General features: G+C 41.6%; 1 protein-coding gene across 6 annotated transcripts; it reads left to right on the top strand.

Annotated features, from left to right (window-relative positions):
* Positions 1–989: 989 nt before the first annotated feature.
* Positions 990–22,597, top strand: ZNF207 (zinc finger protein 207). Of its 6 annotated transcripts, XR_003529513.1 has the most exons (13): positions 990–1,174; positions 2,623–2,749; positions 3,188–3,326; positions 3,519–3,686; positions 4,330–4,405; positions 6,681–6,781; positions 7,764–7,924; positions 8,729–8,821; positions 10,023–10,265; positions 10,950–11,112; positions 11,302–11,485; positions 11,706–11,786; positions 15,855–22,597. XR_003529513.1 is itself a non-coding variant. In XM_027654259.1 (12 exons), exons 1-11 carry the CDS (start codon positions 1,134–1,136, stop codon positions 11,460–11,462), a joined length of 1,473 nt encoding a protein of 490 aa, XP_027510060.1. In that variant the 5' UTR covers positions 990–1,133; the 3' UTR covers positions 11,463–11,485; positions 11,706–12,358. The 6 variants fall into 6 exon arrangements, 5 of the variants coding, with proteins under 5 accessions (XP_027510060.1, XP_027510061.1, XP_027510058.1 ...); XM_027654259.1 differs by lacking the exon at positions 15,855–22,597 and having other exon boundaries at positions 11,706–12,358; XM_027654260.1 differs by lacking the exon at positions 15,855–22,597 and having other exon boundaries at positions 6,681–6,751; positions 11,302–12,358.
* The last annotated feature ends 1,361 nt before the right edge of the window (positions 22,598–23,958 follow it).

The raw sequence follows: 23,958 nt of genomic DNA, 5'->3' as shown, positions 1-23,958 counted from the left end.
CTTTCTGTGTTAAAGCAGCACATTTTTTAGCTCCCGGCAGTTACAGAATCACAGAATCATTCAGGTAGGACGGGACCTCTGGAGATCATCCAGTCCAACCCCCTGCCCAGGCAGGGTCACCTGGAGCAGGTGACACAGGAACCGTCCAGGTGGGTTTGGAATGTCTTCTGAGGCAGAGACTCCACAGCCTCCCTTGTGTTGCAGATAAGCCTCGTGGGGAGCAGCTCTGACCCCCAACTGCAGCAGGGCCACTGCAAAGCCTTGGACGAGGCTGATGGTTGGACTTGATGATCTTGCAAGTGTTTTCCAAGCTCAGTGATTCCGTGATTATGTTCTAAGCAGCCGGTGGACCGGCCCCGAGCTGGAGAGCTGTGGGGATAACACAGTCACCCCCCGCAATGGGTTGCCAGTGTAACAGAGGGACCAGCCTGAGCAGGCACAGGAAGCTGAGGAGGGTGACAAGTCAACACGTTTCAGTTGGTTTTATTGTGTTCTCAGGGGGCCAGGCTCCCCCACACCCCATGGCCTCACTGTCAGCAGCCCGTAACACGGACACAGCTGGCACAAGACTGCACAGCACAGCCTAAGCAACACCGGCTTCTTGCCCTGTCAGATTTTGTAGGGAAAACACAGTTTCTCTGCACCACTAAATATGAAGATGAGAAAAAGTTTAGATTAGATCTTAGGAGGAAGTTCTTTGCTGTGAGGGTGATGAGCTGGATGGAGCTCTGAGCAACCTGGTCTAATAGAATGTGTCCCTGCTCACGGCAAGGGGGTGAAACGAGATGCTCCTTAAGGACCCTCCCAACCCAAACCATCCCGTGACTCTATAACTCTATGACACATGTCAGTGCCTCAGCCCCCGCACCCACAGCCCCCACCGGACAAAATGGCGGCTGCGCCGTGAGGGGACACGGGACAGCCCGACGGGGCCGCGCGCGCGTCACGTGGGCACTTCCCCTCCCTTCCCTCCCGGCGCGGTGCACGCTGGGAGCGCGGAGGCGGTGGCGCCTGAGGGAGCGCGGCCGCCATTTTGTACCTCCTCGCTCGGTCCGGGGCGGTCGCGCGGGCGCTGCGGTTCTGAGGGAGCGCTCGGCTCTCTTGCTCTGTAGCTCGGGGTCGCCACCACAGCCATGGGACGTAAGAAGAAGAAGCAGCTGAAGCCTTGGTGCTGGTATCCTTGTGTGTGGGACGCGGCGGGTGCGGGGAGCTGGGTGGGGGAGGGGAGCGGCCTGGCGCGGTCGCCGTTCGGCCTCGGCCTGCCCCGGGACAGGGCTCCCCCCTCTCCCCACCCCTGTTACGGTTTGTCTCCGTGCTCGGCGCTGTTCCATCCCAGTGCTGCTCGGGATGGGCCTCGGTCCGTGCCCTTTTTCTTCTCAGGGCCGCTCCTGCCGAGGCCGCGGCCTCACACTCGCTCCCTGAAGCCGGGCCGGGCCCGACAGGGTTCCCGGCGTCGTGGGGAAAAAAAGAAAACGGTCTTTAGCCCCCGGGGAAAGGATGTTACAAGCGAGAAAATCCTGCTCCTAATATACACAGCTATTCAAGGAGGGGAATGTGATTAAAAGAGAGTTTTTGAAAACGTCTTTATTTTTTTACCTTTTTTTTTTTTTTTTTTTGGTGACCGAGAAGACTTTCAAATTTGTAACTGCTGCATCACCATCAGGTGGAATTTCTCAGTGTCCTGAAATACCGGTGGATTTTTCTTCGGTCCCTCCTTCAGAATCTGCTGTCTGTTGAGGAGTGGTTACAAATTTACCTTTTCTCTCTCTCAAATGTTTCTGCCCATGTTTAATATGTTTAATAAAGGAATTTATAAGCTCCTCTGAGATACTTTGCCATTTTATGTTGGAAGGCTTCTGTTTTACATGTTAACGTATTTCACGTTTTGGCGGAAGCAAGAGACACTTTGTGATAACAATGTTAACATTGTGTTAATAACGAATTGCAAACGTGTATTTGTCTTGCCGAGGAAGATGTGTGTGGAGTGTTTGCTGAAATCCCAGTGCTGACCTGCAGGAAGGAAATGCAATTTTGCCTCTTCGGTTACGCAGATATCCAGAAAGTTCCTTGTTTAAAATACTTTTGTTTAAAAGCAGAGAATTCTTTAATGACTGCAGCAAATTATGCAGTGTCAAAAGAATTGATAGCTGGGTAGGAAAGGAATTTTTAACTAAGACCTTTGTTCTCTTTTATGTTTGTTAGTTACCCGTACTTTTTACTAAAGAGACACTTTGAGTCTTTAGTATGGCTTCTGTTTTTCTGATTTCCAGTCTGTTTCTCCTTTAATGCTTTTGCAACTTTATTTTAATCCACACCCTTGAGGAGAAAGAGTGAGTCCACTTAAAAAGAAGTAGGACTTGAAAACCATGTGACAAAGGACGTGGAATCAAATTATTCTTTTTGCACACACCTTCCCAGTTTTATACCTGTGTGATGAGGGAAATGCTGGATCACGTGAGGGTGGTGATTTCAGACATACATGAAATATTTGTTACTCTTTGAATGCTCAGAGATGCTTCCTGTGTGTTTTGCTTTAGGAGAAGTCACCCTGATGCTAATTACCTTAATTTTGTCTAGGAGGTCACTTTCAGGGTTAAATGTTTCCTTAACAGTCTTCTGTAGGTATTGTAATAGGGATTTTGATGATGAAAAAATCCTTATACAGCATCAGAAAGCAAAGCACTTTAAATGCCATATATGTCACAAGAAACTGTATACAGGACCTGGTTTAGCTATACATTGCATGCAGGTAAGGAGTTTTAGATTTACATGGGCTTTTTCTAAGAGTATCTAAAATTTGAATGAATACTGACCTTAAAAAGGTGGCGTTTGGGGCTTCCAGGATCTTAAAGGCTGATGCAAAAAAGGCAGCAATGGCCTGTTTCCAGCACAGGAGTCCTGCTGTGTCAGCAGTCAGATGGACACTGTGCAGCAGAGCTCTCTGCCCTCAGTTCTGGAGGAGGAGTGAAGGAATTGTGTTGCCTTGTTCTAAGACGAGTCTGTAAAGTGGTTTTAGAGCTAATAGTAGTTACCAGAGATTAGGAAGCACAATCGAGGATACGCTTGGCCAGAGAGATTATTCCCATTAAGAATGTTCCTTTTTTTTATCTTGAAACTGGCTGAAGAACACAGAGAATTGAACCTGAATTGTGGTCAGCAGCATTTGTTTGGTTTTCTTTTTCTTTAGGTACATAAGGAAACAATAGATGCTGTTCCAAATGCTATTCCTGGAAGAACAGACATTGAACTGGAAATCTATGGGATGGAGGGCATTCCAGAGAAAGATATGGAGGAACGGAGGAGGTTACTTGAACAAAAAACTCAGGGTAAGGTGTTATTTCCCTGGTCTGGTCCTTACTCAGCCGTGGACACAGTGAGGGTCGGCTTTAACACATTCTCTAACGGCAGCTCCAGATTGGAATTTTACTGGTTTTGTTCCAACCAGAACACCCCAGCTAAAGTTAATTTCATAGAATGTAATTTGCATTCTGTCTGACCATCCACTGTCCTGTCTGCAGAGAGCCAGAAAAAGAAACAACAGGATGATTCTGATGAGTATGAAGATGACGAATCTGCGGCTTCAACTTCATTTCAACCCCAGCAAGTTCAGCCACAGCAGGGGTACATTCCCCCAATGGCACAGCCGGGTTTGCCTCCTGTGCCAGGTGCTCCAGGGATGCCTCCAGGTGAGAGGGTGTGAAAAGCTGGGTAGAAATTACACAAATTGCTGAGTAATAATCTGCCCTTTTAACACTGGGTCTGGGAGGTCACGAAATAGTTCTGTGGGGTGCAGATAAGCAGTTTCTTCATTTTCTTCCCCCATTCTTTGTCCTTCCCCTGCATGTCTTCCTTCATGGAGTAGATTAAGGTACCTACAGCTGGTATGTAGATTGAAGGCATGTGGCAGTAAGACAGCTTAGTGCTTCAAAGAGGTGTCTGCCAGAGATGTTTGTTTGTGGGGTTTTGGAAACAGGGCAGAAAGGCTGTTGTGTATGTAGAGACTGCTCACACAGAACAGGCAGTTTATACACAGGCCACAAATATGGTGAGGAAAGAATTTTGCTCAGTGAGTGAAAAATGGTCTCTTCTCCTTGCAATAAGGTGTGTTCTTTGGAGACCACTAAGAAAATTTACTCTTGCAGGACTGAGAGCAACAAATCCAAGTCACATTTGCAGGTGTTTTATATTGTGTTGTTTGTAAGCAACATTATTTCAAAAGCAACCTTTTAGAGCTTCCTGTAAAGCAGTTATCCAGTCCACATTTATTAGATGCCATTTGTTAGCAACTATGTGTTGTCAGAGTTGCTGAAAATGTATTTTTCTTTTCAGGTATTCCACCATTAATGGCAGGTGTTCCACCTATGATGCCTGGAATGCCTCCAGTTATGCCTGGAATGCCACCTGGGTGAGTAGCAAGGAAGACTTGATATTACATATAAATACTGTGCATTTCAAACTGTCACAGAAGAAGTAAAGCTAATTAAAAAAATGTGTTTAGGAAATTGTAAACTCTGTGGCCTAAATATTAAGACTAACTAGAGAAGTGGATGGCTGTAAACCAACATGTAAAATATGGCCAAGCTGTGAGTTTATGTGTAAAGTATGTTGCCTTTCTTTTAATTTCATTAAATAGTAGTATATTAATTTAAAGTTTTGCTGTGTTGGTTTAGAGCCTTCTGTGAGCCACTGTTCCCTTGTGCACTGCACATATGTTGTGCATCTGCTTATCAGTCATCAACCTAACAGGAAAAAGATACTGGATGGTTTATATTTTTCTTGTATTTTGGGCAAAAGGTGTTGGTTTTTTATGCTTGTTTGGGGTTGACACCGTACCCTATCACAATGTGTTTTGAAAATTCACAGTTAGATTTTTGATTTTGTCATAAATTTTCACAGATTACATCAACAGAGAAAATACATGCAGTCATTTTGTGGTGGAAACATGTAAGCATCTCATTAATGTAATTCTAGGTACATTCATTATGCCATTTTATGTCATGTTTTTGATAAGCTTGAAATTGTCTTACTGAAAACCTCTGAATATTGCCTGAGAATTTGGGGAAAATGTCTAATTAGATTTTGTTGTTGTATAACATATGAAGTTTTTATGCTTTATCTAAATATTACAAAACTTTACATGATATGTGCTCTACATAATATTAACAAAATAGACCCTTGGGGTCTCTTGAACCAGAGTAGAGCTCCATGTGCTCAGTCCTTTACAGTGCAGAACATACTGCAGGAACTCAGTTTTAAAGTTCCCTGAGGTGGAAGGTGGTTGTCTTTTGGGACATAAATATTGATTTAACAATCTTTGAGTTTAAAAATCATGTCATAGTCGAATGTGGTGTGGATGCTCATCAAGACTTTAGCTTTTCTGAGTGGAAACTAAACAGAATTTAATCAGGTTTTCTGGTGCTTAGTCCTGACTAAACTCCTTGTTAACGTCAGGTGACTGTTACATCACCCAGTAAAAACACAACTGGATTTGCCAAACCCTCACTGCATTTCCATTTGGGAGCAGAGGTTGCACTGTCTTTTTACCCTTTTTAATCTAAAGTTTTACTTACTTAACATGATTGTCTTGTGTCTAAAAATGAGGAAAGAGGAATTAGGACACAGAAAGCAACTGTGTTTAGTTTGACAATATTTCTAGCACTGTCTCTGCAGTTCCTCAGGAAGTTCCCTTTCTGGGGGCAGCAGGCAGGAGCATCCAGCACTTTTGTGTGTCTAATGTGTGTGTCAGGACTGACTTTGCTTCCTCTGACCATCACCCCAAAAAGGGGTAATGGTGCTGTTTGCAGCCACTCCTGCACTGGGTGTTCCCTTCAGCAGTGGCAGAGGAGTTGGGAATAGAACTCAGGCTTTGCAGAATGAGTGCTCACCTCCTCATGGTGATTTGTTTTGATCCTGAAACACCAGTGGTGAAGGTGTCTTGACTCTGTCATACAATCAGTCTGCTTCTTAGTGGGGTTTTGGGGTGTTGCTGCACATCTGTTTATCTTGCTCACTAAAGTACTGAGTGTTCCCTTATTTTGTTTCCCTTATCTGTCTTCGAGCATCTGCAAAAAATTAAGCAAATTAAAGCTACACTTGGTTTGTTCCCTGTAAAGCAATCACACACATTCATCTAGGGAAAAACTTTTTTTAATATGGAGAAAAGTATATTATACTGAGAACTTCTCATATTAAAAAAAAAATCCACTTTATCATTAGTATGTGGATTATTTACTGTAATTGAAACTGCAGCAGCTTTCTTACCCTCTGCTTTTATCAATATTTTGTGGATAGTTGTACACATTTGGGTTCTCTGCCATTCACTTGTGTCAGACAGTGATTGAAGGGTGACTTGAACTGGCTGTTTTCCTACATTCACACTTCCTGAGTGTTCTTAGATCATGTTCTTGGAACACTTTGCTGCAACTGGTAGCCTGAAATAGATTTCAAGAGGGACACCAGTTCTGGAAATTTCATAACAGTGGAAGTGAAATCTTAAGAAATTAAAGTTCAGATTTTCTTGGGGTTTTGGGTGTTGGGTTTCTTGTGGTTTTTTTTTCTTGTGGAGTCAGCTGGTTTTGAATTGCCATTTATCATGATTTTTTGTCTAATACAGGTATGTGCCAATTGTCTTAACAGTTTATCACGAGTGTTCATACCTGTGTTCATTTTCTGTTCAATAGGATGATGCCAATGGGTGGAATGATGCCTCCTGGGCCAGGAATCCCACCTCTTATGCCTGGTATGCCACCAGGTAGGTCAGGGTTGTCGAACTCGTACTATGGTGAGAGTTATATTTATTTATTTTCACTAAGATATAGGATTTATATAAGTGCCACCACCTTGATGTGGTTTGATTACCACAGAAGCCACTCTTGTGCAGAGGTGGTTGATTTATGGCTTTTTATTATAAATAATTATTTGAGTTTTACTCTGTTGTTAAAGTGAAAAATAGAATATAGTTTCCTTATTGCATATCCTCTGGCTCATCCCTTTTTTTTAATGTCTGTGGCTACAGCTGGAAAATAGTAATGATTGAAAATGTGGAATGTGAGGAATAATGCTGGTGATTTACCCAACTAATGAGCCTTCTGTTTGAAGAAACTTAACTGCAATTTTGATCTCTTACCATAGCTGGAAGAGATGTCTCTTGAGCTTGTGCAGCTCTTGAGCAGCCTTAAGTTCTCAGGGTGTTCCACCTGAGCAGCAGCTGTGTGGTAATGAGCTGAGATTTGCTGGTTTGCTTGATGGAACCCCTGGGAGCTGTTAACTTCCCACCTGACCCTCTCCTAGAGCCCCATGCACGCCAAGTGCAGGTTTTGGGATGACAAACTACAAAAAGTCACTGTGCTGAAGCCCCCCAGCAGCACTGACGGTGTTTGGCACAGTCCTGGTGCTGTTCATAAGGGCTGAGGCTCTTTGATTTTGTACCAGTCTCATCCACACTCGTGGCAGGGTGGGCACAGTGTGGTGGAAACATTTACTGCATTAATTGCATTGGTTTAATGAGAGCATAAGCTTCATTATGGAAGCTTTAGTAAAAAAGTGACTTATTTCAGTACTGCTCTGAAGGGTTGGAGGTTACTGCCTGTGTTACTGCTTGGTGATTGCTGATGTTACCCTGTGTCATGTTTTGTTTTACTGTTGCCTTAGAAATACATCTTCCTTGTGGGAGATGGTTCTGAGGAACTCAGCGGGCAGAATTCTCTAAAGGAACACTCTTTTCCCCTGGAGCCTGATCCGTGGGCAATGCTTTGTGGTTGCAGGTATGCCTCCCCCCGTGGGGCCGCGGCCTGGCATGCCCCCAATGACACAGGCACAGCCTGTCACAGCTCCGGGCATCCTTAACCGGCCTCCAGCTCCTGCTGCAACAGCACCCACCCCACAGCCTCCAGTCACTAAACCACTCTTCCCAAGTGCAGGGCAGGTAAGGTATCCCAGAGCCTGGAATAGCTGCTGTTATATCCATCAAATTGCCACAGTGTCAGCAGTGGCTGTTTATTACTGAGGAGGCCCCAGAAATGAGTGATTTCTTGCTTGGGTTGATTTTGAAGTTTAATTCAGTGTAGTGCTTGAGTGAATTGTAAGAGATTCTTTGTCTTGCAACAGCTGTGAAACCAAACAGTTCTGTAAGCATGTGGGCAGGAGAGGAGTAGGCAAAACACTTCTTTGTTTAATGCCTTTAATTTGTTGTTTGTAAAGGTGCTTTGGGTGGGTGAAGGGATGTGTTAGTCAGCCACAGGAGTCTGACTGCATAGAACTCTACCTAAAATTTACAAATTACGAGTCTTGGCATGACTCGTTCTCAGCTATTCTCATAATGGGCTCTCTGCCAATTGATAGACTCATTTATTCTGTCATCTTGTTAAACTGCTTAAACATTACCTGAGTTAGGAGGTTCTTTACTTCAGAAAGTTTAGGAGTAAGTGAGGGTAGTAAAAAATCCATTCGAATGTGTCGGGGAGGGAAGTGGGGATTGATCGTGGCTTGTGACCTCTTCCCTTTGAATGCACTTGTGTGTAAGTCCTGAAGTCTTTACTTGCTTGCAAGTATGTTGCAGAAACCTTCACAGTGTATTATTTGCATTTTGGACTTCTGCAGGGAAGATACTTGTTTACAAAAACCCAGTCCTTTAATAAGAAAGGGTTTAGCATAAGAAATCCTTTCATGTGGATACTTTCCACCCATTTGTTTGGAGACTTTTCACTGTTTCCTTTCTTTTATGCTACAGATGGGGACACCTGTCACAAGCTCAAGTGCAGCTTCCTCCAATTCAGAAAGTCTGTCAGCGTCTTCTAACGCTCTGTTTCCTAGCACAGCACAAGTACGCAGGAAGTCACAGTTCAAAACAAATTGCTTTGCAACTTAACCCTTTGGACCGTTCTGTGAAATCTAAAATTGACTAAACATCTTCAGATCACTTCTGTTACCTTCCTGATTATGTTTAGCTGGTAAAACCGCAGAGTCCTTGATTGGGAGTTGTGTCTTACTAGAAATAAGCTTGTCAAAGTGCCCGATTTTTTTCTTAGTGTGAAAGAATGACATGTTACATCCTGGTTCTAAAGGGTTAAAAAAGCATGAAAGCAGTTAAATGCATTTTAGTGGGCAGTGGTTAGCTTGATGCATGGTTAAGGCTTTTTAGTTCATGTTGTTTAATATGGTACATCACAATGTGTAGGGAATTTTTCATTTGCATTATGTGCAAAATGTTAGATTTTTTTTTGTTTGTTTTGATTGGGAAGTTCAGATAATTGTAAATACACAGTGACTAGAAACAAAAGCATTCTCTCATAACTAAGGCTTGCTTTGGAGATTGCTGTGTCTTCTGAGACAGCTTTGTAAAGCAGACATTGCAGGGTTTTTTAAAGAAAAAAGTAGGAAAGGTGAATTGCTGGAATCTGTAGTGAACCTCATATCTGCTTCCACTGATTCTTCATTCTCAAATGAGATTAAAGTTCTGTAGGTAGACATAGTACTTTGTGACAATGCTTCAGTGTTTTTATGCAGAGAACACTTCAAAGCCCTGACACAATAGAGCTTTCTTAAATATTGGATTAAAGTATTACTTAACTACTAAATTTTAATGAAAACTAACAGTTTGAGCTGTACTCTGAACTAATGGTTGCTAAAGTATTGTTAATTAGTGAGAGAACAATGAATTTATACTTAGAGCTCTTTACAAAACAATGGTTCAGGAAAGATTCAGACATCTACCAAATTCAGTATTTCAGATAAAGGTTTTGATAGTGGGGTTTTGGGTTTTTTTGTTTGTTCCTTTTGTCTAGTTGTGGCTTTTGACCTGCAAATTTTAGACTTTCCAGTGTGTGTGTGTCTATGTGTATATCCTGGGTTTATTTTGGTTTGTTTTCAGTTGCTCTAGTATGCAGTAAGGCTGAACTTTACTTTTGTCAAGCTTGTTATAATTACATATCTCACTGGAAGGTTTCAGAGCTCTAAGAGACATCATTATTTAAGTTTGTTTATGCTTTGAGATACAAGTCTTGACCTGTCCCTGTGTTCCACAGGCTGCAGCAGCTGTGCCAGGGCCAGTTGGTACTGATTTCAAACCTTTGAATTCTACACCTGCAACGACAACAGAGCCCCCAAAACCTACATTCCCTGCTTACACACAGTCCACAGCCTCAACCACTAGCACCACCAACAGTACTGCAGCTAAACCAGCCACATCTATAACAAGTAAGCCTGCTACCCTCACCACAACCAGTGCAACCAGTAAGTTGATCCATCCAGATGAGGATATATCACTGGTAAGTTAAAATGTTTTCATTGTCTCACTGAAAAATGCAATTTGTGCTGGTATGGCTGATTAAATGGAATTTGTTCTGCGCTCTGTATTATGTGTATTTTAATAATGGTGAGAGTGCAAACTGTGCAGAATTAATGTAACTGAGATGACTGGCATATGGCAGTGCTCTTGCTGCAGTTCTGTGCCTTAACTTTGTTGGTGTTGGGAAATCACTCAACCCAAAATGTAATTTGGACTTTTCCTGCAATGTGACTTAAGCTTGAAGTGTAATACATACAGATAGTGTAGAACAAGAGACTGAACGGTTTGAAGTGGTTCTGGTGCTGTTACAGCAGTCAGAAAATGGAATTTATGGATAAAACAAATGAACCTTATTTCCAGGTCAGAGATCTTTAGATTTGCATTCAGCATTTTTGTCTCAGCTTAAGAGAAAAAGGCTTTGTTGAGCTGGGGAGGGGCAGAATTTGTGTTGTGTGCAAAACGCTCCCTTGGCTGATATTAATGCAGTAACTCTGCAGGAAAGGGGAAAATCCGAGTGCTCCTGTGTAATGTTACTGGTAGTCTCTGAATTTGTAAGGTGGTTAAAAATAGTTTAGTGTCTGTAATCTGCTTTGTTGAACCTCTCTTTGCTTTGCTTTTGGAGAGTTTTAACACGCTCTGTTGTGGTTGTGTGTTCTGGTTTTAGGAAGAGAGAAGGGCTCAGTTGCCCAAGTACCAGCGCAATCTTCCTCGGCCAGGACAGGCTGCCCTGGGTAATCCACCAGTTGGACCAATTGGAGGTATGATGCCACCACAGCCAGGAATTCCTCCACAACAACAAGGAATGAGACCTCCCATGCCACCCCATGGTAATCACGAGTTTCCCAGCTTTCTTTTCCTGAAAAGCTTTGTCTTTGCTATAAACCTTTTTAAAACTTTGAAGTGGCCTATTCTGGCAGGGAGGGGTGAAGCTTTTCACAAAAGGCAACTTCTCATTATTTATAAAAAAAAAAAATAAAAAACAATTCTTCTTTGCATCTTAAATGTTCTGTTTGTAGGTCAGTATGGTGCTCATCACCAGGGCATGCCAGGATATCTTCCTGGGGCCATGCCTCCATACGGTCAGGGACCTCCGATGGTGCCCCCGTACCAAAGTGGACCTCCTCGACCTCCAATGGGAATGAGACCCCCCGTAATGTCGCAAGGTGGCCGCTACTGATGCTCCTACTCACGCTCTAATAGGTTTGGAGATTAAACCTTTTCTCATCTTGTGCTGTTAATATAGCAGAGCTTCCGTCAATTAAGGCTTCATTGTGACTTTAAAAGTATAAGTACCTTCCCACATGCAAGGAGCTATTGGACATTCTTATTTTACATGGGAAAAATTATTTGGAATAATGACAGGAACTTTTCCTGATGTTGCAATTTATACTGTATGGCTTCTTTTTCATGTTTCATCTAGGTTTTTAGAAGTGAAGTATAGTAAATATGGTTCGTTAAATTGTGAAGGCGCTGGAATTACATGAACATACCACCTTTAAAGGCAAGTTCTGTGATGTTACGTTGCTCTTTGTGAAATGATGCCTTCACAGCACTTCAGGTGCTGTTGGACTTCATGTCCCCAACATAGTTTGGTGAGGGCTGTAACTACTCCCAACTACTTGTACATTAAAGTCTGAACTTGTAACAATATTTAATGTATTTAGAGTTCCTCCTGTTTCAGGGTTTAAGTAAACTGACCCGCTGAGGTCATGTGACTTTTCTGTACTGTTATAAACTTCATTGTAATAAAAGAGGAGAAAAATTTATATGCCTTTTTATTCGTGACCAGCTGTGGACAACTGCCTGAAAGGTTTGTACAGATGCATGCTGTGGTAACCATTGGTGTAATGAACACAGTTATAGGTGCTGTTTTGATAAAATCTGAATTCCTTGTTCTAAAAAGTCACTCCTCTAGCTGTACATCTCAGTAGACAAAGACCTGTACACTTATTAACAGACTCCTCAAAACTGAGGCTGCAGGAGGCACATCCTAACTCTGGTTGTAACTTCTCTTAATGCATATGTTTCTTTATTTGTGCTTTCTTGTCCTCAATAAATTTTAACTGATTTCTAGTCCTGGCACTTCCCTGTAGGATGTGAAAGTGCTCTAAGACACATCCTCGTGCCAGGGGTGTCCTGTTAGTTCACTCTTCAGCTGACCCCTCTAATGTGCAAGTGCATAGCAATTGCAGGAGTCTTTCAGGTTCATCTTTCTAGAAGCTCAGGTGCATGTCACATGGGTGAGTGACTCCCAGTTGATGTATTGAAGTTGACCTGCAAAAGAGAAATAGTAGCTTGACCTTATTAGTGTGTGAAAGAGGCAGAGCAGGCAAGAGTAATGTGTTATACACTGTATTTTTAAGTGTTCAGAATTTCATGAACTATCTGTAACCATCTGTTGTGTGATGAGATGTTGGCTGAGTTTCTTTCTTGAGCCATTCAGTGAAAGTGTCTGGAGTAAGAGACCTTTTTATCAGAGAGGCTTTTCCCTATGAATTAGTCATTTATCTGTTTATAACAGGAGAGTCATAAATTCCTGTCAAGATTGTAGTTCTCTGAGTATCTGACATCACTGTGTTGCTGTGCTATATTTCTGATGAAGGTGAGAATGTAGAGAGAGACTTTTTGGGCAGTGAGAGCTTCTCTGGCCTCTTTATCACAGGAGGAAACAAAATGAGTGGTGAATTTTTTCTTTTGCAGGTCAACTTTAAATACATGTTCCAGCCTCAAACCTTATCTGTGCAATTTAATTGATGGGGATAGCCCTTCTTTTAGGGTAGGTTAGAAAGACTGTCAGCATTTTTGTGTCACTGTGTTCCACAGATGTTTTTGTAGATGGAGTTCTTTTAAATTATATTACTGAGCATTATGGCTCTGTTTCTTGAAAGTCTTGGGGTTTTTTAGCTACACATAAGTACTTCCTGTGGCTTTGTACTGTCTCTTAAAGGTGCAAAAATACAGTACAGCTAAAGCACTGCATGGTCTCAGCTTCTGCCCTGGGGTCACAGAGTGTCTCCTAAAAGCACAAGAGCATCCAGTGCAGTCTAATTACAGCTGAATGGCTTTATTTTAACCACTAAGAATTGCCAGGCACTTTCTCTCAAGTGTTTAGCAGTTGTAAGACCATAACTCCAAGCCTCTGTTGAGAAGCAGTCCTCTCTGATCACTGGTATCTGCTGATCACCTGTCAGATGTGCAGTATTTGGCTTGCAGATGTGCTGAGTGGGCCTTGATGTCAGATCTTTTGTTAACTCTTCATCTTGCTTTACACATCAGTCTAACAGATAAAACTGTTTTGCTGAGGCAATGCTTTTGTACTCTGGTTTTCTTCTGTTTACCTAATAAGGATAATTACACAACAATGGAGAGATTATTACAATGTCTTATATTTATCCTTTTTGTAATACTACACATAAAATTTGTACTTTATAAAGTGATCTTAACTACTGCTTGTGAAACTGTAGAACTTCTTGCTTTTTCTGGAGATCATATTGCTGCTGTAAGGATGCTTTGCCCTCCTGCCCCAGTCAAGTAAATCCCTTCTTCATCGGGTGTCTTTCCATAACTTTCTGTATGTTGTTTTCAGACCCCTCCTTCTCCTGGGATCAAACCTTACTGCATGTACTGTTAACTCAACAAGTTGTATTAATTAAGAATTTCCCTCTTTTAAAACAGTGAATGTCTCATTGTTCTTGTAATGGTACCTTTTGGTAGCTAGTACTGCATAGACTTAAAGCTTGGATGCATTTTGAGATTGAGCTTTCCTTAGTTGTAATGTTGTGATAATCCCTCAAGTATTGCCACATATTTTTCATTGGTACTCACATAGAAGCAGGTGAACAATTTTTTCCATGATTTTCACATGGATACTCCCTTTCCTGCTCCTGTCATTCCTGTGCTACAAGAGCTGTGATGTGGCTGCCTTTAGTTACTCTTGTCTCTCATGTGACTCCTCTGTCAACAGGAGGTATTTCGGTGCCTGTGTTGTCTGCTGGTCCCTGCCTTCATTTCTTTGGATACTGCTTCTTAATGTTCAGAGAGTTGGATTTATGGTGCATTTACCCAAAAAGAGTTCCAAAAACTACTTGGAATGTTAACAGTGGCTTGTGTAAAGACTAAGGCTTGGTTTACAGTACCAAGTGTAACCAACAGCACTGTGCCAGCAAAATCCCACGTGTAACACAGCCATGGGAACAGGCTTCTGCTGTAGTTCATCTCTCCCTGGAAAGAGATGACAGAAGCCTTTATGATCACAGAAAAGCATCTCTTGTGCTGCTGCAGGACTCTGCTACTGTAATTACATAGGCAGAAGCTTTGGTTTTCAGTTGTTGCCTGAATAGGCCACAGCAGATCTTACAATAAAGTTAACACTTGCAAGGGCATTTTGAGCAGTCTTGGAACTGCAGTGTAATGCAAATGTTGAATACAAAAAAAAAATACTACAAGAAAATCTCAGACAGAGGTGGGAAAATGTTTAGCAAAAAACATGCCAGAATTTATGACATTTAGGACTTGTTTAAAAGGTTCTAAATTATTTTATGCATGGTCTCATAATATTGTTATGAGCAGCTGACCTTTAGAGCAAAAGGGATGAGACTAGCATGAAAGAACCTTGAAAAGCCTGGGCTAGTTTTTCAGAAGTCTTGATGTGACTCTTTCATACTGCCTTTAGAATGGCTTCCTGCCTTTGGCAAACAAGTAAAATACTGACCATTTAACTGGCTTATGTGGACTAAAAATTTCTTCTGAAAGTTCTGGATTTTTTCTTTTTTCCTACAGATGAGATTTTAGATGGTGATAATAAATTTGAGGCTGGGCTGAATATCTAATAACAGTGGATAACAATTCCTCACTCTGTGCATGCAAAGGAGAATATAAACAAGCTTCTAGAAACACATTCAGCTGCATCTGCCTTCTGTGGTTTCTGCCATTGGTTTAATGTGGGGAGCTCTTGAACAGCACTTACACAGAACTGTGTAACTTATTAAAACTTGGATAAAATTGAAGGGGATCTATAACCCACAGTTATTTCATAGGAATCAAAGAATTCTGCATAGAATGTAAAAAAATAAAATACCAAGATTACATTAGTTGTAGGACCAGCAAGAAGGGCATTATGACCTTCAGTTAAATTGAGACTGATACACCAGTCCATGAGCTGGGGCTGCAATTTAAAATGGGAACTGATGGCACTTAATAGTAAATGTCTTAATAATTGTACTGGTCTAGTTTCTACATAAACACAAAGACAAGGGTGAACATTTCCAGTGGCTGATGGAATCTTTACTTTTCATGAACTAGTACAGTAAGTACTATCAGTTATGGGAAAAATGCCCCAAGAGAACTGACTGACGTTCCATTGATCAAGATACAAAGCAAAACAAACTGTCCAATTCAGAAATAGCTACCAAGTTCAAAAAATACTGTTTGGTCCTAACCAAAGAGGTGCTATTGCAGTAATTTTCTTTTGTTTGCTTGATCACTGGAATTTTGTTAACTTTTGAATGCATGTCTTTCACTTAATTGGGTCATGTTTTTTCTAAAATTTAAATTTTTCTTCTTCCTATAGCCCTGCCATAGGACAGGCTGAGGCAGAGTCTCAGTGTTGCCCTGTTCAGTCTGAGGCAAGTGGGATTTATTTTATTCATTCTGGGGGCTTTCACAGCTTTATGGCTGTTGGATATTTATGTCCCCAAACTTGCAGCAAGTTTGGTGAAGGCCCCTAAATTTATTTTAATTTAGGTTTTTTATTCTCTTTTGGTAGATGGGCTCTATATTAATATTTATCTTTTTATTATCATTGTGGTTTTAAGAGTCTTAGGGGGAGGGAGGCTGTTTTAAGATGTTTGGGTACCTTTTCTCTTGGAATGCATTTCCTTGGAGGCTGCTCAGGGGGTCCTTCAGCCACACTGCCCCTCCCCACCTTTCCCTGCATTGCATTTGTGCTGTATTTGTTTGGGGGTTTGGTAGTGTTGACTTTGTGTAGTCTCTGAATTAGTGGCATGTAAATACCAAGTACTAATGTTTCCTCTTCTGGGGAGATGTATCTGTTGAAGTGCTTAAAATAGGTTTTAACCAGCAGGTGACATTTATAGGCACCAAATTGCGTAGCCCAAATTCCAGAACAGAGTTTCTTTGCAGTAGGTTGAGATGTTAATCCTGCTGCATACCTGAGCTGCACCTCAGCAAATATTAATGTAGAGCCCTGGGAGGAACCTGAGGTTTGATCCAAGTTGGTAACACAGAATAGAAGAGTGAGAAATGGAAGCTGCAGATTTTTCTTTTAGAGTTTCTGGAAGAACCTTTTCCTCAACCTCTCCAATACACCAAACTCGACGGTACTTTGGCTGTTGTAACAATAGTGAAAGTCACAGCAGGTTTTTTTAAACTTTGTGGAATTCTGTTGCATATTCAAAATTTGCTTAGTTATGTTTATTTGAAGTTCCTTCTCTCACACAGTGACTAGCAAAAAACTGTACCCTCTGTGAAGGAAAAGCTGCTCACTCTGGTGCAGATACATTGGCCTTGAATGCTTGAGGTTGCTTAAAGACAACTTGAGCTTCAGAAGAGCAGATTTTGTCCAAGGAGGTCTTGCAGCCTATCAGCAATGAAATAGAAAATAAATGTAGGAGTTTGGGTTTACAAATTTTTTTAAGGTTTTCAGAATTTATGGTAGTTTTTGATGAACATACACTCTGTCTCATTTCTCCAAGATTTTGCTAAATAATGGTCCCCAATGGGATTTTCAGTAATTTGAATTCAAGGATAGAGTTCTAATTCTTAACTTTAAAGAGTGATTGCTCATTCCTGTTGTGCCCTTCTTTGCTTGTACTCTGCCCTTTGCATTTTTCCTGGAGAAGGCCCCTCCAAGTCACCCAGTCTGGCTGGAAAATTGTCCTCTGACTGTTCCAAAATGGTTACTGAGCATGACCTTGCTTTTCTAATTCTCATTGTGGTGCTCTCCCAATAACAGTGAAGATGAGAACAACTCTTCAACTAGGATTTGTTTCACTTTCTTAGTTTACAGGAGCATTTGGTTTATTCTTATTTTCCTACAATGTCCAAGGAAACTGTTTAACCCAAAATAATAGTGTGGGTTGTACTTCTTACTTTAAGTATCTGAATCTTGTGGAGACTCAAAGTGAAAACCAGGCAAATTTCAAATGCCTGATCCTGAGCTGTATTCCCAGTTTCCATTTAAGACTGATGCAGCACTAGGTGGACTTTATCCATCTCCTCATGTTCAACTTGTCATCAAGCCCACAAAGCTAAAATTCAGATACATGTGCTGTCTTGTGTCCAGTGAAGTACCCACTTAGATCCACACTGGGGTTATGCCTTATAAATTGATACCCTGGTGAGAGCTGAAAGTTTCCCAGTTCAGGGAGATTGCTTTTATCTGGCTTTGTTGAAGTTATTTTTTTTCCCATGAACATGTCAAATCAGTTCTCTAAAATGCAGTTCCTGTTTTCACTGTGTCATTGTTTAACCTCTGTATACTAATCCTTCAGAGCAAATGAACCATTTCTTTGTGTTTTGGCATGTTTTGTGAGCAAAATATAACATTTTTTTCAGCACCACGTTGCTGTGGGATTTTTTTCCTTAAAGGTGCTTTTAAGCAATTCCAGGAAGTTTAATTTCACACTACCTGCTTTTGAATGATGCATTTGACATTAAGACAGTTCTGTGGGGCATTACTGTATGAATTAAAGGTTTTCTGACTGGATTTTCCTGCTCCACTGCAAACACTGCTTGTGGTTTCTGGTGGGTAGTTCACCCCCCTTCACTTCCCCCGGGCATTCCTGTCCTTTCTGTAAGTCACTGAAGGACTGGATGGGACAGATCCTGTTTCTTCCCTCTTTGGGAGTTGGTGCATTGGCAGATGGCAGTGGAGTTATTCTGATGTTACCACAGACTGATGTTTGTCCTTAAATTGGCAGCAATAATGACTTTCCTTTGCTTTGTGTTTTGTCCTTAAGTGACATGTTCAAGTGCTGCTGTCCTTGTAGTCCCCAGGATGGCATAAAGTGCTTTTTGCTGGGAGTATCTCCTCAGCTGTTAGACCAGCTGGCCTCTCATCTCTTTGAAATGACTCGTAAAAGTCTCATCTGGTGTAAATGGTTCATGTCTTGCTCTTTTTGTGACATTTCCTTAGTGATATTTCCCTCCCTGCCTCCTCGTGTGGATCTAAGGGGGATAGTTAAAATAATTTGTAGTCTTTATTTTGAGGGATGAAGTGTATTCCTTCTTGCATTCCAGTATTGCAGCAGCTTGTGTGTCACGAAGTTGTACATCTCACTGTGAATTTTCTAATTATGGCAATATTTTAGTGACTTTTATAGATATTAACAGAGGTAGGTCTCGGAGTTCAGGGGTTTTTTAAGCTTAAGTAGAAGTACGTGACTTCAAGGGGCAGGAGTTACTGATACTCTGCTAAATTGGGTAAATTTGCACCCACTGTTTTAAACAAGAGAAGTGAATGGGAGATGTGGTAAATAAAGTACACATCACACATGAGGGACTCCAAAAAAATCTGTGCTTGCCATCAAAATGGTCAGAGCAGTGAAACAGTGCCTGGGTTGTGTAGGAATGCAGTGCTGGTGACTCCCACATTGTCTGCAGTAGCTGGGCTGGGGAGGTTGTTCAGAGTAAGGGAAGTTTTGGGGCAGCTGTTGAAGGGATCAGGATGAATTCAGGTGATTCTACAGTGTAATGTGATAACATTCAAATTTTGGAAGTCCTGAGGAACACGTGGTGTTTCCTTGCACACTGTGAGCAGCAACTCTGGGCAGCCTTGGTTGGCAGAGCCCAGATTCCCAGGAAGGCTGGGCTGGAGGAAATGCAGCTTTACTTTAGCCTTGTGCCCGTGTGTCTGAGGGAGCTGGGCACTGGAGCCTCAGCCATGTCCTGTCCTGACTGCAGGATCCAGGGGATTATCCTTGGGATTTGTTCTGGGCATCCTGGGAGGCAGTTCTGACTGAGGGTTGGTATTTATATACCTGGTCCCTGCTGTGAGTAGTGAGGCACTGGCACTTTCTGAACAAGCTTTCAGGAACCTCTGACATTCTTAGGGGCTCGTTTGCAGTGGGGACAGTCAGCAACATGGCTGTTTTAGTGGCAGGGAATTTAACTTCTCCATAAATGCAGTCTTGAACTTAAGGTTTTTTTAAGAAAACAGAATTTTAATGCCTATATCATCTTAACTGAAAGTGAAAAAGCACAAACTTTGAGAACTTGAAAGCTTCCTTAAAAATCTTCTTGTTGGCAGCTAAACAAGGTCTAACTGCCTTAGAAGGGATTCAGGCTTCTGATATCTCAATTTTTTTTCCTTGAATTTTGTCTATATCTTTTACATGTTCCCAGGCACTATTCAGAAGGGGGTGGGGGTACTGTGTAGAATTTCAGCTGCTGCTGCCCTTAGTAGCCAATATGAGTAGCTGGTTTTTGGTGACAGTACTTTTGAATTACCAGAAATTAGTGCAATACAACCAGGGGAAGCTATTTCACTGTCTCCCAACTTAAAAAAAATACATAAAACTTTGAGTTCAGGGTATCATGCAGAGCTTTTTTTCTTTTTTTCACTGAGTTACTTGCACTGAATTTTTTTAACTTCTTTCTGGTAAATCTAAGTGGAAGAAAATACATTTTGCTCTTTCATTTGTAAAGTCCAGAATAAGAAAACCCACTTTATGAGACTTAAATGAAGGAACCTGGCAATGTAAGTATTGTAATTTCCTTTATGTTTGTGATAGGCAATAGGATGACCTTGTTAAATTTATGGGTTATGTATGAAAAAATATCAGAAGAGTAAGGGCAAATTGAAAATAATTTTATAGTCGCCTTTACTTCATATGCTTTTCTAAAGCAACAAATTGCAATAATTGAAGTTTGGCAGCTTTTTCTTTTTTTTTTTTTTTAAATAAAAAACTAAATTATGGGTTAAACACCTTGGTTTAATACAATTTGTGTTTCTGTTAACTAGCAGCAGAATTTCAGCATTTGCTACTTACTGGTAGAGAAGAAAAATTCCACAGCACTGCCAGTACAGGTTAGTTTAATCTGTAAGTACCTGATGTTCCTATTTGAATTAATTTGTTCAAATGATACCACTTAAATACATGAGGGGAATTTTGGTCTCTGAACTGTGATTGTTATCTACTACTGATTTCAGTAGTGAGTGAACATCTAGATTTTTTTTTTTGAAGATCTGTAATGGATTTAACTGTGCTTGTGGGCAGGTAATAAATACCTGCAAGCACCTTTAAGGAAAATTTAATACAGAACCTTAACAAATACCCTTTGATGTTACTGGAAAGTGGGAAGATCTAAAGTTGAAATCACTTCAGTAACATACCTTTATCAATGAGGCTGTTTTTTATCAGCAAACCAACAGGATCCTGTGTTTGTTGTGTTGGGGATTAAGCATTTCTGTTTGTAAACTCCATAGCAGTAATGTAATCCTTGGATTTTCTTTAGCTATTACTAATTACCATTTCCTACCAACAGATTTTTACTTTGCTAGGCCTGTGAGCCAGGAGCTTGTTCTTCTCTGCTTTTTTTAATCATCATTTTTGTTAGTCCATTGCAGCACTTCAGAGGCTACCTACAGATGTGGTTTTGTCCAGCTGTTTTATCTTACTCCAGAGTTACTACTGTGCCTCTATTTTACTTCTGCCCTATCCCATATTCTCAGATATTCTGGCATTTTATTTTTATTTTATAGAATATTTTACACCTTAAAAGAAAACAGGAGAGGTTCTTTGTGATGGGATAGAAGATGCACCTTTCTCCAGAATGGCTGCATCCATCTATTTTTATTTAGACTTTAGGTATCTCATTTCTACATATCAGCACAGGAGATAAAACCCTTTTCTGTGCTGTAGCACAAAGCATAGATCCACAGCTGGATGGGCTGTAGAACTATGCTTTAATTCACTTTTTAAGGCCATGTTATCACACTCTGAGGGACTTCTGACATCGTGGGTGGATAATTCCATAGACAGTAGGTACTGGGAGGGTCAGAGTAAAGTGGGAGCTGAACAGACACTTCAGTTGTGCAGCTCATCTGGAGGGACTGGAGTGGGTTTATGAGTGTCTTGCCACTTGCAGTGGTACTGTTTATTTTAGAATTCTGGAATCTTACACAGTGCTGCAGAATTCAGACCACCACACACACTTTCAAGGGGATTGTGTCTTCCCAGGCTCACAGGAGTTACACTTGCAGCCCATCTCTGGCATCTTCTTTACACCAGTTCTCAGTACTTCACACTAAACTGCTTTGTCTGCAAAACTAATGTTGCACAGATGCTTCTCCCTAGCAGGAAAAAAAAGGGCAGTCCTATATAGTGAAATTTATGACTTAGCTTTATCTGTATTTGCTTCACCTTGGTGGCAGGTGTGTGTGAGCAGTAGGGATCCCTTGCTGTGAGGCCGTTCTCCTGGTAACAGATGTATCCATGTTTCTTGTGACCTCTGTGGGTGACCCTAGTTCAGCGCTAAGGACTGAGCTGGGGTGAGGAACTGATGGCTCTTGGCTGCTCAGGTACCTCATGAATTCCTGGTTTTCACAGTGGTTGGGTGCCACCTGCACTGCTGGTACACCAGCCTGGCAGTCAGTGGGATAACTAATGGGTACAGTGTGTTCCAGACTGTCTTAACCAAAGCCAAGTGCATTTGCCCAGGGTAGGTCCTGTTAGGCCTCTGGTGGAACATCATCTCTGGGATATCCAGTCTCAGCACTCTTCCTCCCCACTTCTGGTACAGTATATATGGAAGAGGTTGGCATTTCCCACTGTTTCCTTAGACTTCTTGCTGACTCCCAATTGCTCCTTCAGGGTTTCTGGACGCTGTGCAGTGAACCCAAACTGAGCAAATTCCAAGCTGGTTTTAGTACCTTCATAGACACGTGAGTTGTGTCCCCTCTCAGTAGCAGTACAGCCACAGAAATGAATGTGTTGTGAAGGTTTTTTTCTGTCACTTGATACTGCTTTTGTGTAAGTGGTATGAAAGGGCTGGGATTACTGATCTTTTTCAAAAGACAGGTGGTGGCAAAATACTGATGTTGAATTTAATTGGACAAAGTGAGAGACTGGTAAGTATGTGCATCACTTTAATGCATGCAAATAATAACATAACTAGCTTAATTTTATAGCATTCAGTTTACAAAGAAGATTCAAAGAAAACATGGAGCAAACATTTGCATCCACTGGGAACCTTCTATGAACTGTGTGCTTCAGCAGTGGATCATTGCACATATCTGTAATGTGTAACCACTTTGTAACAGTCTCTGATTAAAAGAAGTGAACCACTGTTTCTGTGTGGTATTTTTTCTCTTGTAAACCTATGTAAGTTATTATTGCAAAAAATGTTATCGTGTGAATAATCTGGTACCAGCTTTTTAAATGTGTGTAAGCTGCAAAGACTCTCTTATGTGTTACCTTAAAACAAAATGGAGATAAGCAAGAGAATCCTGACTTCTTAACTGTAACTTCCTTTTGCTGTTGATTTGCTGTCTTGCTGAGCAGACTTTACAAGGAATTTGACTACTGAAGTTGGAAGAGTTGGGAGGATGTGGAGGAAAAGTTTGCAACAGCGTTTTTTTCATAACAGCTGGCGGAGCAGGTGTGCTGTGAGATGCTCTGTTCTAAACCCTTTCCTAGCAAAACCCTGGAGAGATGAGGTAGCTTGGAATGTGTGTGTCCTTGTACCTCATGTACGGGATGAGAATGGATTGCTGGGCTGGGCTGGTTTGGGCTCATTTAGCTACCACTCTACTCACAGATTAATTTCTAATAGAGTGTTAAAAGGAAGATCAGTCCATATTTTAATGCTGCCTGGAACAATTGATGGCATTTTGAACGGGGAATGTGTGATGAGCACTGAGTAGAGGAGCCTTCAGGGAAGGTGCTGCTCTGCACAAGCTCTTTTTGTCCTCTGGCCCTTTTGGCTCCAGGGAAATCTGAGGGGGCATTTGGAAGATGGGAACTGCTTTGTCCTAAAAGCTGGCTAGAGCAATGGGGGTGGTGTGTGGCTGGTTAAAGCCCTCCCAGTGTGAATGTTACTGGGAAGGAGGGGTCTGTGCCTGCTGCCCTGGGAGCCTCTGCAGCTCGTGTGCAACGTGGGACCCCAAGAGTTCATCTGTAAGTTTAGACTTTACATCTTGTTTTTTCTGCAGGCTGTGGGGGGTGAGGTAAAGAGTTTGCATCCAAGCTTTCAGTTTCTTCGAGGTAGAAATGGGTATATTTGAAAAGACTTCTGTAAGTCTTTTCTTCCTCAAAGGAGAGACTCGAGCATCTCAGGGGTGGGGCTACAGAGCAAAGCTTTGCTACCTGCAGAGTAGAGTTGGGTGTGTGCAGGCAGGAAACAAGGTACAAGACAGACTCTCTGGGCCAAGCTGGTGTTAATTTTTCATCATAGTAACACTTTCTTTTTGTAAACAAAACCTGTGCTTCTGCTACAGCATTTGAGCAGATTGTGTATCTGTTAAGCAGCTTTTCAGTAGGTTTGCATATCCTGTTTCTGCTCTGGGTTGAAGCCATCCTTATGCCCCATTCTAGATTAGGAAAGCTGCCTTGGCCTAATTAAATTTTGAAACATACCCTTGTCTCCTGCATCAGGGCTGGGGGGCAGAGGGGGCTTTCTCTGGCCCTCCAGCTCTCTTGCTGCTGCCAATT

This window comes from Corapipo altera, unplaced genomic scaffold (genome assembly GCF_003945725.1).
Source record: "Corapipo altera isolate COAL_440 unplaced genomic scaffold, ASM394572v1 343, whole genome shotgun sequence".
NCBI lineage: Eukaryota > Metazoa > Chordata > Aves > Passeriformes > Pipridae > Corapipo > Corapipo altera.
This window is presented reverse-complemented; position numbering and strand designations above follow the sequence as displayed.

Coding starts and splice junctions, on each gene's coding strand:
- ZNF207 (XM_027654259.1), top strand. CDS start 1,134: ATGGGACGTAAGAAGAAGAAGCAGCTGAAGCCTTGGTGCTG. Junction 3,327..3,518: donor ACTTGAACAAAAAACTCAGG/GTAAGGTGTTAT, acceptor TCCTGTCTGCAG/AGAGCCAGAAAAAGAAACAA. Junction 7,925..8,728: donor TCTTCCCAAGTGCAGGGCAG/GTAAGGTATCCC, acceptor TTTATGCTACAG/ATGGGGACACCTGTCACAAG.